The 13,773-nt window shown below is 47.8% G+C and overlaps 3 protein-coding genes across 3 annotated transcripts; all 3 read right to left on the reverse strand.

Moving 5' to 3' along the window:
• Window positions 1-2,322: 2,322 nt before the first annotated feature.
• Window positions 2,323-3,143, reverse strand: LOC119281619. Its single transcript, XM_037562101.1, has one exon. It carries the CDS (start codon window positions 3,044-3,046, stop codon window positions 2,450-2,452), a length of 597 nt encoding a protein of 198 aa, XP_037417998.1. The 5' UTR covers window positions 3,047-3,143; the 3' UTR covers window positions 2,323-2,449.
• A 648-nt stretch (window positions 3,144-3,791) lies between these two features.
• Window positions 3,792-13,335, reverse strand: LOC119277275. The gene is made up of 3 exons (XM_037558529.1): window positions 13,204-13,335; window positions 12,459-13,092; window positions 3,792-4,938 (listed from the first exon to the last, which is right to left on the reverse strand). The coding sequence occupies exons 2-3, from the start codon at window positions 13,021-13,023 to the stop codon at window positions 3,902-3,904; spliced, it is 1,602 nt and encodes a 533-aa protein (XP_037414426.1). The 5' UTR covers window positions 13,024-13,092; window positions 13,204-13,335; the 3' UTR covers window positions 3,792-3,901.
• LOC119277277 lies at window positions 10,462-12,269 on the reverse strand. The gene is made up of 3 exons (XM_037558530.1): window positions 11,958-12,269; window positions 11,706-11,858; window positions 10,462-11,209 (listed from the first exon to the last, which is right to left on the reverse strand). The coding sequence occupies exons 1-3, from the start codon at window positions 12,027-12,029 to the stop codon at window positions 10,658-10,660; spliced, it is 777 nt and encodes a 258-aa protein (XP_037414427.1). The 5' UTR covers window positions 12,030-12,269; the 3' UTR covers window positions 10,462-10,657.
• Window positions 13,336-13,773: the final 438 nt, after the last annotated feature.

Consider the following 13,773-nt stretch of genomic DNA (forward strand, 5'->3'; position numbering starts at 1 on the left):
GTACTCCTTTATAATCACCCAGTTACGCTGTGACGTTTGGTAGCACCCAAAGTGTTCCTCCGGTAAACGGGAGTTGCATAATCTCATAGTTACAGGAACATGTATAAGTCATGAAGAAAGCAATAGCAACATACTAAACGATCAAGTGCTAGGCTAACGGAATGGGTCATGTCAATCACATCATTCTCCTAATGATGTGATCCCATTAATCAAATGACAACACATGTCTATGGTTAGGAAACGTAACCATCTTTGATTAATGAGCTAGTCAAGTAGAGGCATACTAGTGACTATATGTTTGTCTATGTATTCACACATATATCATGTTTCCGGTTAATACAATTCTAGCATGAATGATAAACATTTATCATGAAATAAGGAAATAATAATAACTTTATTATTGCCTCTAGGGCATATTTCCTTCAGATACGTGGCGAAACGGCGGCACGAGGGTTGAGGAGTCCCTATCCACCTGCCCCGCTTACCTCGCCGCACCCCATTCCGCGCGCTTCTCCAAATTTCTAATCACATGAAGTCTGGACACCGCAAAGTAGTCGATTACCCCAGAGATACCCAAATCCAATCTGCTCAGAGCCATACTATGTATTTTACTCTGAAATTCTGGAACCCAGAATCGATCAAGGCGACTGACAAAGGATTAAATGTCAAGCTTATTGTCAGGCATTCCTGAGAAAGTGTCTCCAGGACACTCAATCGGGCCGAAGACAACTTCAACCCTTCTTCACTCGACCCTCGATCCATTCGGGGGCTAATGACGGTGACATGTACCTAGGGTAGGGTCTTAGGCCTGACCTACATGCCCTTCCCACAGACATCCCACAAGAGGCCAAGGCCTACAAAGTTAAACAGAAGATACCCACTGAAATCCCCTTGAAGTGCAATCCACTCGACAGACATTTTCACTCGGATACCCCAATTCCACTCGACCATCATTATCTCACTCGAAAGACAAGAATCCACTCAGAGTACAGAATACGTAGAGTCACCCCAGGATGGCAACGGCCAGGCATTCACTCCGTCGTCATAACAACAAGCCCCTTGGTAATTTAAAACAGGCCATGGAATACACTAGAATAGTTTGGACAACAGACTTCATTAAAACATCTTTGCCTTCTGCTGACAAGAGTTTTTTCATCCGACCTTTTACCCTGCTCCATATTATGTCTTTTAGATACTTGAACGTGCCATTTTTTCATCCAAGATACTTTTCACTTCAAGATTCATTTTGCAGATTTAGCACCAATTTTACCTCCTCTCTAACGGATTAAGGACACCCTTTACTAAAGAATCTAGATGATTTTTCCAATTGATTCTCTGACATAATGCCTTACAATAAACACTCAAAAGGTGTGAAAATCCCCTCCCCCCTCCCACTCACTTTAATAAACAACATGTTGTCATCTGCAAAAAAAAGTAAGTGGATTACCGCCGGAGCGTTTGAGCCACTTTAATTCAGAAAGGTACGATGACTACCACTAGCTTTCAATAGGCGCGAGAGGCCCTCTGCTACTAACAAGAAAGATAAGTTGAAAGATCTCCCTAATGGATTACTCGTGAAGCCTTAAAATTGTCCAACTTTGTTCCATTAAAAATCACAGGAAAAAGAAACTGAGCTTATCATACCCATAACGATGGAGATCCACTGAGGATTAAAACCCAACTTTTCCATGATTGCCTGAAGATAACTTCACCCAACTCGGTCATAGGCTTTGCCATATCTAACTTCAACTTATCCGTTATTAAGTGTCTAGAAACAAAAGTTGATTGCTCCTTTGAAATAATGTCTGAGAGAATTACCACTACCTTTAAAGCGGTCTTATAGAGTACATTGCACAGGCTGAGAGGATGGAATTGAAATAAAGTTGAAGGGTTTAGTACTTTAGGAATGAGAACCAGGATTGGTCATTTATCGATTTGGCACTTTCAGCTCCTTCAACGATACATAGAACATCATTTGTTACTTTATGTAAGTACTAGATGAATAGGGGATGCGATTTGAGAATTGCCCTTAAAGATGTTCTAGGGGCGAACCAATCTGTATTTGGATGGTTAGGAGGATAGTGGTATCTCTAGCCCACCAGGGTTAAAGTCCTGGTGCTTGCGAATATCCTGGATTTATTTCAGAATTTTCAGCGATGTGTGTTTTGTGGGAGGAGACATTTTCATCCACTACGAGACGTCTACGATTACTTTATACAATCTCAAAATGATATGCCGGCTCAGTCTCTTAAAGATGCTCATAGAGATAAAGTATGCATAGGGATAAATGTATGCACGTATATATGAGTGTTGCGTTGCGTTAAAAATGGAATTGGATTTCTGTTGTTAAAAGTGTGAAAACCAAATGCGACACCAACTTCTTGCAACGACGGTTCCCCTCTCGCATCGTTTTCGGCTTCAAGTTGTATGCCACCGCGGGCACGAGTCGTCAACCGCCGCCCCCATTTGCCGGGCCACCGAAAGACGTCACGGGAGACCGCACCGGCACGGCACAACCCGACGCGGACAGGAACCTCACGAGATGCGTTGGCCGCGCCTCGCCGCCTGTAGGCACGCTGGACGCCAGGCACGACGCCATCCTCTTCAGAGCTGCGCCATCTCGGTGGCCGTCGAACACGAAGGCGGACGTGACCGGCGCGTCGCTTGCTACAGCCCCGCATCGTTCGCCGGCCCGTATCAGCTCCACCGGCAGGTCGAAGCACGGCGACGGGCAGTATCCATGGACGGCGCCACGGTCGTCCCTTCCCCCAGGCTCCACCAGGAAGTCGAAGACGATGTTGCTGCCGGAGTAGAGCGAGGAGCACTCGAGCTTCTCCAGGGACGCCGCACGGGTTAGCAGCACCTGCGGCGGTTCCTGCTCCGTGCGCTGGTCTTGTTCCGGCGCCGCTGGCTGCTGGCTCTTGCCGGAGTTGCCGGTTTCCTCGGGCTTCTTCTTGGAGAGTCCTGGGAGGCAGAGGCACGTGAACAGCGTGCCGCAGGTGAAGCCGTCGCGCTCGTCGGGCTCGGCGTTCGGCGCTTGGGACATAGCGCTCGCCGGCCGGTGCACACAAATTCGAACGCCTTGGAGGGAACGGGGAGGACGTACGTCTAGCTAGCGCAGTACCGGTATATAGTGAGGTGGCCGGGTAAGGTCGCGGTGGCGGGTGGTGGCGGAGTGGAGGGGCACACCGCCGGTCAGCCCGCTAGATCGTGTGTTTCATGATTTCCTGGCTTAACTTAGTCGTCGGGACCCACTTACATACTCGTTCTGCGTAGATCTAGCCGTATGGCGCTTGGTTCGTTGACTCGACTTCCTTCCTATGTTGTGCATGCTCTGCATGATCGAGATAACATGATACAACTCCTCAAAATTCAAATTTTCAAGTTTTTTTAAAAAATGAAAAACAAAACTCTGAATGTTCACAACATATGAGTCTACAATCTCTAAAATTTTCAATCCCAAATTCGAAATGCACACAGAGAAACAAAGAAGACAAATTCAATTGTGAATAGTGCTATTTGTCTTTTTGTGACACTGTTCACGCTAGGTTTGATCCTTTTGTTTCTCATTGTATATTTCGAATTTGGGTCTGAAAATTTAAGGGAGTGTGTAAACATATCTTGTTGAACGTTCACAACTTTTATCGAATTTTGCGGAGACTTGCAAATTTGAAGTTTGAGGAGTGGTACCATGTTGTCATGTGAAGTGTGGTGTCATATGATATTTCCACCTCGTACTGTACTGGTTTCGGTGGAACCTAGGGAGTAAATCCGTATTGCCAATACATTCCAATTCACCAAACTGACCAGATCAGTTCAAGTTACTTGAAAGCGCACATATTACCTAAGAATTTTTGAAGGTAGTACAGAGTACAGAGTACACAACCGTTTGGTGATCTTCTCAGTTCTTCTCTACAATTAGTTTAGCTCTTGCATGCCCAGCCTCTATCCTGTATTGCTCGCCCATCCCCAGGTGCGTCATCAAGAACCAGACGACGGTGAGCAGCTCGCCGCCATTGCTCAGCTGCTTGGCGTGGAAATTACTCCGGCACTTGCTCGCGGCGTAGCAGAGCATCTCCACCCACACCACGCGAATGAGCCGCCACCTCTTGCCGGGCGGCAGCTCCAGCAGCGACTTGGCCAGCCGGCACGCGTCGAACAGCACGGACTTGCTCCTGTCCCCCTTGACGTCCCTCGGCGCAATCTCCGCGTTCACCTCCAGCACCATCCTTGCCGCGGCACGCTCATCCGGCCGTGCCGCCTCCCGCCCGAGGAAGTTCTTGGCCTCCGCACATGTGTCGCCGAACCGGATCTGCCCGATGCCCGCAGTCAGCATGAACGGCCGCGCCACGAGCAGGAAAAGCATGTAGTTTGACACCGCCCTGCTGATGCTGACATACTCGGTGAGCTTCGCATCGTCGTTGCTGTCGTCCGAGTAGAAGCAGAGGTCCGTGGCGATGTGCCATAGGAGAATGCTCTCGTCGAACTCCGCCTCGACGCTCCAGCCGAGCTCCTTGTAGTAGCCCTTGCACTGGAGCGCCCACTGGCCCCTGTGGTTGCTGAACTTGCGGTAACTCTCGGTGTCAACGATGCTGAGCGCCTTATCTTTCAGCTCCCTGAACACCGAGATCTTCAGCTCGGACGACACGTCTATGTGCCAGATGTACAGCCAACTGTCCCAGTGCCCTTTGAGCCCGAGCAGCCCCAGGATCTTGGTGACCAACGTTGGTTTGTCCTGGAGGCAAAAGCTGATGAGGTTGTGCTGCGCCATCAAATTGGACCACTTCGCCCGGCTTTCTGGCCGGAAATACTTTATGCACCGGAGGATCAGATGGCTCAGCCAATGGCAGATGGAACCTTGCAGGGCTGCGTAGGTCCAGTATGACACAAGCATCATACCAATGGCAGAAAGCTCTAAGCAAAGTGCTCCTCCGAATAGTATGTAACCAAAAACTACCACAATTGACGGAAACGTGACGAAAAACTACCACTTTACGTTTTTGTGCGAAAAACTACCAAATTTGGACTAAACCGTGGCAAAAAACTACCAACTCGTGAAATCGCTCGCTTCGCCCGCGCTAACCCTGAATCTGACCGGTTGGGCCCGCGAATCAGGCGCCACGTTGGCTAACGGTCGCCCGCCGCGCGTAGATGGCCGTTAACGGCCCGTCCGCTGTCGGAACGGCGCCTGTCGGTGCGGTGCGGGTCAAATCTGATCCGTTCCCCTCTCGATTCACTCTCTCCCTCCTCTCCCTCTCTCTGACCTAGGTGGCGGCCGCCATGTCCTCGTTGATTCCGGAGGGCGGCGGCGCTGGCGGCGGCGACGCTGGCGGCGAGACAAGTTTGGACGCTGCCGCCTCGCCCGCGGCTCCACCGATGGCCAGCGGCTCAGTCGATAATTGGTTGGGGAGCACCAGTTTCTCGATGCAGGCCGGCTCGCAGCAGCCGGAGGCACCGCTCTCCCAGTCATCGCCAATGGGTCGCAGGTATGCAAGTATCATCTGCTGGGCTTTTGGTTAGCTGCTTCAACATTGCAAATTAGTAAGATGTGTTTGTTTCTGTTAGTTGGACATGTGTAGTAAACTGGAGTCAGTAAACTGTATAGCTCAGTCAATTTCAATTCAATTCATGAGCACTTATTTGTGCAGTTTGGCTGACCAGAAGTGGGATATATGGTTTCATTTAGAAGGAAGAAACCCTGTGAAAAGTGGTATATTTGAGTCAGATATTTCTTTGCTTACTCTACAATCACTCATTGCTAGTGAAGGGTATGGGGACAGTGATTACATGTACTATGTGAAGGAGGAGGAAATTGGATCTGACAGAGTAAAGTATTTAGGTAATGAAGCTAGTGTTCATGAAATGTTGGACTTTTTTCATCATGTCAAGCTAGTCAACATAAGGGTTGTGAGAAATGTTGAACCTGGAATTAGTACACAGGCTAATGAGAATTACATGAACACTCAAGAGAGCTGCTGTGTGAAAAAGGTTGTGGAGCAATCTGAGCTTCAGAATCAGATAGATGATAGAAAGGCTCAGCTTGAGAGGAGCAGGATTCAAAGAGAGGCAGATTTGAACCACTTTGAAGGAGACACTGAAGTGTCTGAATTTTGTTCTGAGGATTCAGTTCATTCAGATGGGAGTGCTGAAGCTGTTCAACCAATGGAAATAGTGTGTGTCTCTGAAGAGGATACAACATTGCAAACTACTGCTATTGTGAAACATGTGAAGAATCCTGGTCCAACTAGCAGATGTCACAAAGAGGTAGAGAAAAAACGTTTTGAAGATTGATTTCCTGAAGCAGATGAGTTTTGTTTTGCTGGTGATGCAGGCATAAGTGATGAGGAAGAAGTAGATGATGTTGAACTACCATACCTCATGAAGAAGCCAAACACAAAGAGTAGTAAGAAAAAGATGAAGGAAAGGCTATATTTTGACCCCTCAATTCCCAATTCACATTTACTCTTGTGCAAGAACTTGTGTTTTGATAGTGTTTACCAGTTCAGAGAAGCATTAAGAGATTTTCGTATAAGGACTTTGAGGTCTTTTCACTACCACAGGAACACTCCAACAAGAATTATTGTTTGGTGTTCACAAAGAGAGCATGGATGTGAATTTTACATGTGTGCCTCTAGGATAGCTCATGAAAGAACATTTTGCATTAAGAAGTGTAACATGGAGCACACTTGTCCAGCATCAGCAGAGAACACAAAGGTTACTACTAAGTGGCTTTCCAAAGAAGTTGAGCCATCTCTTAGAGCAGATCCTAGAGCACCTGTGGATTCACTTATTAAAAACAGCAAAGTCAAGTTTTCAGTTGATGTATCAAAGAGTGTGGCCTATAGGGCAAGGAGGAAGGCTATGAAGGTTGTACAAGGTGACCAGAAGGAGCAGTACTATAGACTGAGGGACTACCTACAAGCAGTTCTTGACACAAACCCTGGTAGCAGGTGTGTAGTTACAACATTTGAGGACCCAGAAAACCCTGCCCCAACACCTAGATTTAAGTACATGTTCTACTGCTTGCATGCATCAAAGCAAGGATTTCTTAATGGTTGCAGGCCCTTTATAGGTAAATCTATAACTGCAATTTGTTCAAAATATCTTGTTGTAAATATATGGTAGCTAATTTGGGTATGGATGCAGGGCTTGATGGTTGCTTCATCAAGCTAACCACTGGACAGCAAATACTTGCAGCCACAGGAAGAGATGGCAATAACAACATCTACCCCATAGCCTTTGGTGTGGTTGATAAGGAAGATTCAGATAGTTGGACATGGTTCCTAACCCAGTTAAGATGTTGCATTGTAAGTGGTAGCAAATTTGGAACCTACACCATTATTTCTGACAGGCAAAAGGTATGCACCCTATCTTAGCCACTAGTTCAGATATATATTGTTATTAGTAGCTTTATTTCCTTTTGTTCATGACCATGGTTATAAATTTACAATCAGGGTCTTCTTAAGGCTATAAATGAGGTGTTCCCTGATTCCCCTCAGAGATACTGCCTCAGGCACATATATGCAAATTTTCAGTCAGCTGGTTTCAGAGGAGCAGAACTAAAGAAGCTAGTAGATCAGGCTAGCTACTCATTCACCAAACATGGCCATGAATTGGCAATGGCAGAGCTTAAAGCAGAGTGTGAGGATGCCTGGAAGTGGCTTAAAAAATTCCAAAGGAGACTTGGTGTAGGTCTGCAATGGATTACAATTGCAAAACTGATCTTGTTGTGAATAACCTTAGTGAGGTTTTCAACAAAATGATCCTTGATGTTAGGGCCAAACCAATTAGGACTATGTTTGAAGGAATTAGGACTAAGCAGATGATCAAAAGGCAGAAGACTAGGGAAAAAACAGAGAACAGCAGGTGGATGATCACACCCAACTATTCAGAGAAATTAGAGGAGAATAAGAAGTATGCCAAATTTTGTGATGCATATAAGGCAGGTCCTGACATTTGGCAAGTTAATAGTAAGGAAAATCAGTACTGTGTGAACCTAGCTACTCAATCATGTGACTGCAGGAGGTGGGACATGACAGGTGTGACATGCAGTCATGCAATAGCAGCAATGAGCAAGATTCACATGCACCCAGAGGACTATGTGCATGAATTTTTCAAAAAAGCACTATATATTGAAGCATACAAAGACATAGTGTACCCTGTCCCTGGTCCTGAATTCTGGCCTGACACCCATACTCCTGATATTGAGCCCCCAGTGTTCAAAGAAAAAGCAGGCAAAAAACAGACAGCTAGGAGAAAGGGGCAGTTTGAGGTGCCTGCTCCAAAGGACACAAGCAGGATGGGAACAATTACATGCAGCAATTATGGTCTACAAGGCCACAGATATACTAATTGTGGGAAAGCTCTAAAACCTAGTCTTGAGATGAGAAAGAACTTACACCAGGTCATTCAAAAATGATGCATTCTTTGTTTACTTTTTTTAGTTCTGGTATATTTACTAACTGATTTAATTTTGTCATGCGGGAGAATAGAGAAATTTTTAGTTCTAGTGCTACACATCCACCTCCACAACCACCACCTCAACACCAAACTACACAGATGCCAGCATCATCAGCTCCACCTCCTAAAGCAAATAAGAGAGGTTCAACATCAACAGTTTCAGCAGGAGCAGCCAGGTCTTCACCAGCACCTGCAACAGGATCTGCATCAACAAGAGCTGCAAGAACAAGAGGATCAGCATCTACAAGAACATTCAATGCACCAAGAACATCCACTGGAGAACCAGGGATATTGGCAGGAAAGAGGAAGAGGAAACCTCCTAGCAAGTTTGCATCCTATTTCAATGCTAGTGGAAACTATTGAGTGTATGCTACTTATTTGTGTTCTGCTACTAAGTTTGTGTTCTGCTACTAAATGTGTGTTGTGCTACTAATTTCTGGACAATGTGACATGTGAACTTATTTGTGCCCAATACAAATGGGCTAAGTGCTACTGAGTTGTTTTGATTTGTTTTTTTTTGTTTTACTTTGCCATTTCTACAGTACAGAACTTATTGCCAAATTCATTGTACGAAAAAAATCTGCACAAAAAAAGTCTGGCCTGGGGCTCGAACCCAGGACCAGTTGGTTGTAACTATGCGTTCAATACCAATGGGCTAGTGCTAGTGATTTGTTTGACTAGTATCGGCCAAACTTATTATATGTTGTTAGCCACGTCCTCTTTTCAGCGTGCCTAGCAGCCGGCAGCGTGGTGAGCGTGCGTTGATTAAAACCAGTCGTTTCGGATTCTACTACTTTATTACGTGTCCACCCACCACGCCCTCTCCTCACTCGCCCACTCGTCGGTCGCACCGCCCACTCCACTTCCCCCTCTCTCCTGTCGAAATCACCGCTGACAACCACCGCCACCGCCGTCGCCATGGAATGGCAGCTCGCCATCGAAGCTCTCGGCGGCAACAACAAGGAGATCCGGGCGCAGTACAGGGAGATCGCGCGCTGGTTCCCCAGTATGGCGATGCTCAGGAACCACGCCCGCGGCCTCGTGAAGGTGATGACGGCTGATGAAAAGCAGCGCGCCTTCCACTCTGCCGGCCGCACCATCCCGGCGCCGACCATTCTGCTCTGGGCGATGCGCGAGGTGCAGCGCTCCCCCGACCCCAGGCAGCGCGCCAGATGGTGGATGTACCGCTCATCCACCACGCCACTGGCCGCCGCGGACGACGTCACCGAAGCCGTCCTCGCTGTCCCAGCCCCAATCAACAACGCCCTCTGGCGCAATCCATGGGTCCTTGGGCCCTCTGACGACTCTGAGGGCGAGTCTTCTGACGACGAGTCCACTGACGACGAGTCCAGTGACGAGCCCTCTGACGACTCTGACGACGAGGTGGATGAGGTAGTCGTCCTCTCCGACGACGAGCCTGAACTGCAGATGCTGGCTCCCGTCCTCGACGCCGTGGAGGGGGATAGGAACCGCCCAATCCACGTGGATGCGCTGCCAGAGGTGGACGATCTCCCAGACGGCGTCGTCGTGAAGCAAGAACAAGATGGCGGTGAGGATGATGTGCTGGAGCCGGCGCCGGGCAAGAAGAAGAGGGCGGCCATGACTGCGGTGCGCCGCTCGCACCGCCTGAAGATGCTGAAGAAGGAGGAGTGAACTGCTGCACTAATATTCAGTTTCGTCAGTCCTGAACTTTCTTAAGTGCAGTAAGTTCCTAGGTTCAGTTTCGTCAGGCACTATCTACTAGTAGTTCATCTTTATGTCAGGCACTATCTAATAGTAGTTGCTATCTATGTCAGACTATGAATGGCAGTACTATCTATCTATGTCAGACTATCTATGTTAAGTTATTTGTCAGACTATCTAAGCTAATTGCTATATATGTTACTTGCTACTTCCAACTATGTCAGTACTGTCAGTTATCACACATGATATAAGCAGAGTAAAACAACCTCATCATAGATAAAACATTCTTACTTACTTAACTTAGCATGAGTACTTAGCATAGTAGGTCTTAACATAATAGTCATTACATCATAGATAAAACCAAGTAGTTCTTAAACCATAGCAATACCTCCCTCCCTCATACCATTTTGAAAGCACATGAAACTTTCCCAAAATATACACCTAACATGCATGACATTCCAAGGCCAGCTATATATATAGGCCTACTAATTACTTAACCCACAAACCAACCACTTCACTCATTCATAATTGCCTTGATCCTCTCTAGCTTAGCTTTGCTGTCATGCCCAACATTGAGCAGATCAGCAATAAGATACTCTAACTTCTTCTTCTCTTGCTTAAGTAGGTCCCTGTCCCCCTCCACTTCCTTCATGGCCTTCCTCATGTTCTGAATGATCTCTGCTTGGCTTTGAAGAATGCACCTTTGCTCCTTGGCAAGCTTTAACTTTTCCATACTTAACTCAATCTTTGCCTGATCCTCAAGTTGTTTATTCTTCTCAGCTAGTTCATTGATTGCCTGACTGGTATAGTCCATGTCATGAGACATCTTGCCATCTTGATAGTCAAATAGGTTGGATACATCTTCCACCAACTGGCTGTAGTTGTTTGACAGGAAATTAATTTCCTTCTGTAGCTTGGCCACCTCTTTCTCATGGGCTTGTTTGTCATTCACCCTGCCCAAGTTCTGCTCATGATACATGTCCCAAATCCTGGTTAGGCACCTTTGTAGAATCTCTGGCCAAGGACCATCCACCCACTCCACAACCCCACAGTTCACACCTTCATCCTACAGAAGCAATTATTTATAATTAAGCACAAAGCACTTAGTAACAAACTTAGTACAGAAACCAAAAGTCATAAAGTCATTTCATTTAGCTGAAACCCTTTGTTTACATCAATATGCACCTGACTTAGCATCAGAGATAAATTCAGTTAACAGCTACATTTAGCAACAGAGATAAATTCAGTTAACAACTACATTTAGCAGTAGATATAAATTCATTTAACTCTGTTCTTTTTCAGTTAACACCTACTCTGTTCTTTTTCAGTTAACAACTATATTCTCAGGTTCATAATACACTAAAGATATCTGCTTGTAGGTGTTATCAGGTTCAGTCATGTATTGAATTCAGTTAACTAAAGATCTACTTTCATATATAGCTTCCACATGCTGCAGCACACATCTCTGCACCACATGCTGCACCACACATCTCACATCTCCAGCAGCAAAACACATCACACATCTCCACCAGCAAAACAAGTTAGCGTTCAAGATTTAATACCTGCTGCATAGGACAACCCAGGAAACGCCTGCCAGTCAAAGAACCTTCAAAAGCCACCATCTTCTTCGGCCTCTGATGATGCATCATGCACGTCGGCTCAGATTCAGTGTAAGAACCACAGAAAGATGGTTCCACCACAGTGTCAGGGGTTTCCTGCAAAAGAAACTTCGAATCAAACCAAAAGCAAATTGGAATCTCCAATTTGGATGAACTAACCCTAACCCTAACTCTGTTCCACCATTATGCACTTACAAATAGCTGCTGATCCAATGAAACCATGTTGATGTCCTCGTCCGAGCTGTCCTCGTCATACCAGGATGACATCCTCACCTTCGACCGGCAGCAATGGCCGCGGCGGCGACGGCGATAGGCTGACCTAGGTCAGAGGACCAGGGAGAGGGAGAGGGAGAGGATGGAGTGAGGACGAGTGAGAGCGAGCGAGGAGGAGGAGAATGAGCGGCTGAGCTCGCTCTCACTTATTGGCCCACCGACAGGCGCCGTTCCGACAGCGGACGGGCCGTTAACGGCCGTCAACGCGCGCCGGCCGTCCGTCCGCCAGTGTGGCGACTGATTCGCGGGCCCAACCGGTCAGAAACGGGGTTAGCGCGGGCGAAGCGAGCGATTTCCCGAGTTGGTAGTTTTTTGCCACGGTTTAGTCCAAATTTGGTAGTTTTTCGCACAAAAACGTAGAGTGGTAGTTTCCTGTCACGTTTCCGGCAAATGTGGTAGTTTTTGGTTAAATACTCCCGAATAACAGATTGGTGATGAGGACATCGATGCCGTCATACGACCCGCGTCGACCTTTGTGTAGCACATTGAAGAGGACGCACGCTGTCATCGTGGAGACAAGCGTGACACAGCGGAACAGGCGGCCATACCAGGTGTGTATCACTGCCGCCTTGGAATGCCGGGTGTCATACATGAGGGACAGCTCGATCTCGATGATCTTGTATGCCTGCTCCGGCATCAGCCGCAGAAACGTGGCCTGGCTCATGGTACGGTCTTGGAAACTGAGGATGAGGTTCACAAACAGGCGCTTGAAGGTCACGAAGAAGCACCGCGCCTCGGTGATGACCGTGGCATAAGGCACGGTCTCCTCTGTGATTGCCAGGGCGGTGACCCCAGCACGTCGCTCTGGCTCGATGATGATCTCCGCCTGGAGCCCCGCCTCACGTGTGAAGCGATACTCCTCCATGAACTTGGCGTAGTTGGGGCCCGGGTCCGGCGTCGTGACCATGCCGCTCCGCAGGTTGTCCATGCTCGCGCACTTGAGCGCCCATGTCCTCTCACCGTACTTAAGAATGCCGCTCAGGAACATGAACACGGCCGGGTATAGGATATCAGCACCAGGGCGCGACTTGGAGAAGACGTAGACAGCAAGGGCAACCTGTTATAACGAGTAGAACACAAGACAAGGCAAAGCTTGGTTATTTCAAGTTTGTGAAGTGAGCAGTACTACTCTGCCTGAAGTGCAAAAGATTCGAGAAATTAACCATACCTGCGACAACAGGCTAAGCAGGTGACGCTTCCAGAGCTCGTTGTCTTCAATGAGAAGGCAGTGATGGTGTCCTGGCCACCGAGGTGAAGGAGCAGGAACGGCGCCCAGAAGACCTGGATGCGGTGGTTGCGATTGAGGAACGACTGTGCATCGTCGCCGGCGCCTCTGTGCACGCGCGTATGGGAGAGGTACCCGAGCGCGTAGATGGCAATGGAGTCCGCGAGCAGGTAGGCGAGCCAGAGCAGCACGCTGAGCAAGGCGGAGACGTTGCGCTTCCGGATGCCGGCAGAGAAGAGGAGGAACACCTGCAGCGCGAGGCTGGTGAGCACAAGCACGCGGATTTCCCACTCGTTCCACACAGTGAGTAGGCTTCCCATGGAGTGTGTGTTCATGCCGCTCCCCTCCATCTCTGCCTTCCACTCCGGCGGCTGGCACTTCTCCAGGATCAACATATCCTAATGCTCGTGGGGAGACTTGGCTCCTGGTCTTCCATGGGGTCAACCTCACGCGTCATTGGTTTTCTTAATGATTTCAATGGGACATGTACGCGTCTTGGAACAAGAAACAAGA

Source organism: Triticum dicoccoides, chromosome 3B (assembly GCF_002162155.2).
Source record: "Triticum dicoccoides isolate Atlit2015 ecotype Zavitan chromosome 3B, WEW_v2.0, whole genome shotgun sequence".
Taxonomy (NCBI): Eukaryota; Viridiplantae; Streptophyta; class Magnoliopsida; order Poales; family Poaceae; genus Triticum; species Triticum dicoccoides.

Coding starts and splice junctions, on each gene's coding strand:
- LOC119277277 (XM_037558530.1), bottom strand. CDS start 12,029: ATGTCATCCTGGTATGACGAGGACAGCTCGGACGAGGACATCAACATG. Junction 11,859..11,957: donor CATTGGATCAGCAGCTATTT/GTAAGTGCATAA, acceptor TTTCTTTTGCAG/GAAACCCCTGACACTGTGGT. Junction 11,210..11,705: donor TGGGTTGTCCTATGCAGCAG/GTATTAAATCTT, acceptor TTGCTTCTGTAG/GATGAAGGTGTGAACTGTGG.
- LOC119277275 (XM_037558529.1), bottom strand. CDS start 13,023: ATGTTCCTGAGCGGCATTCTTAAGTACGGTGAGAGGACATGGGCGCTC. Junction 4,939..12,458: donor TGTCCTCATCACCAATCTGT/TATTCGGGAGTA, acceptor TTGGTTACATAC/TATTCGGAGGAGCACTTTGC.
- LOC119281619 (XM_037562101.1), bottom strand. CDS start 3,046: ATGTCCCAAGCGCCGAACGCCGAGCCCGACGAGCGCGACGGCTTCACC.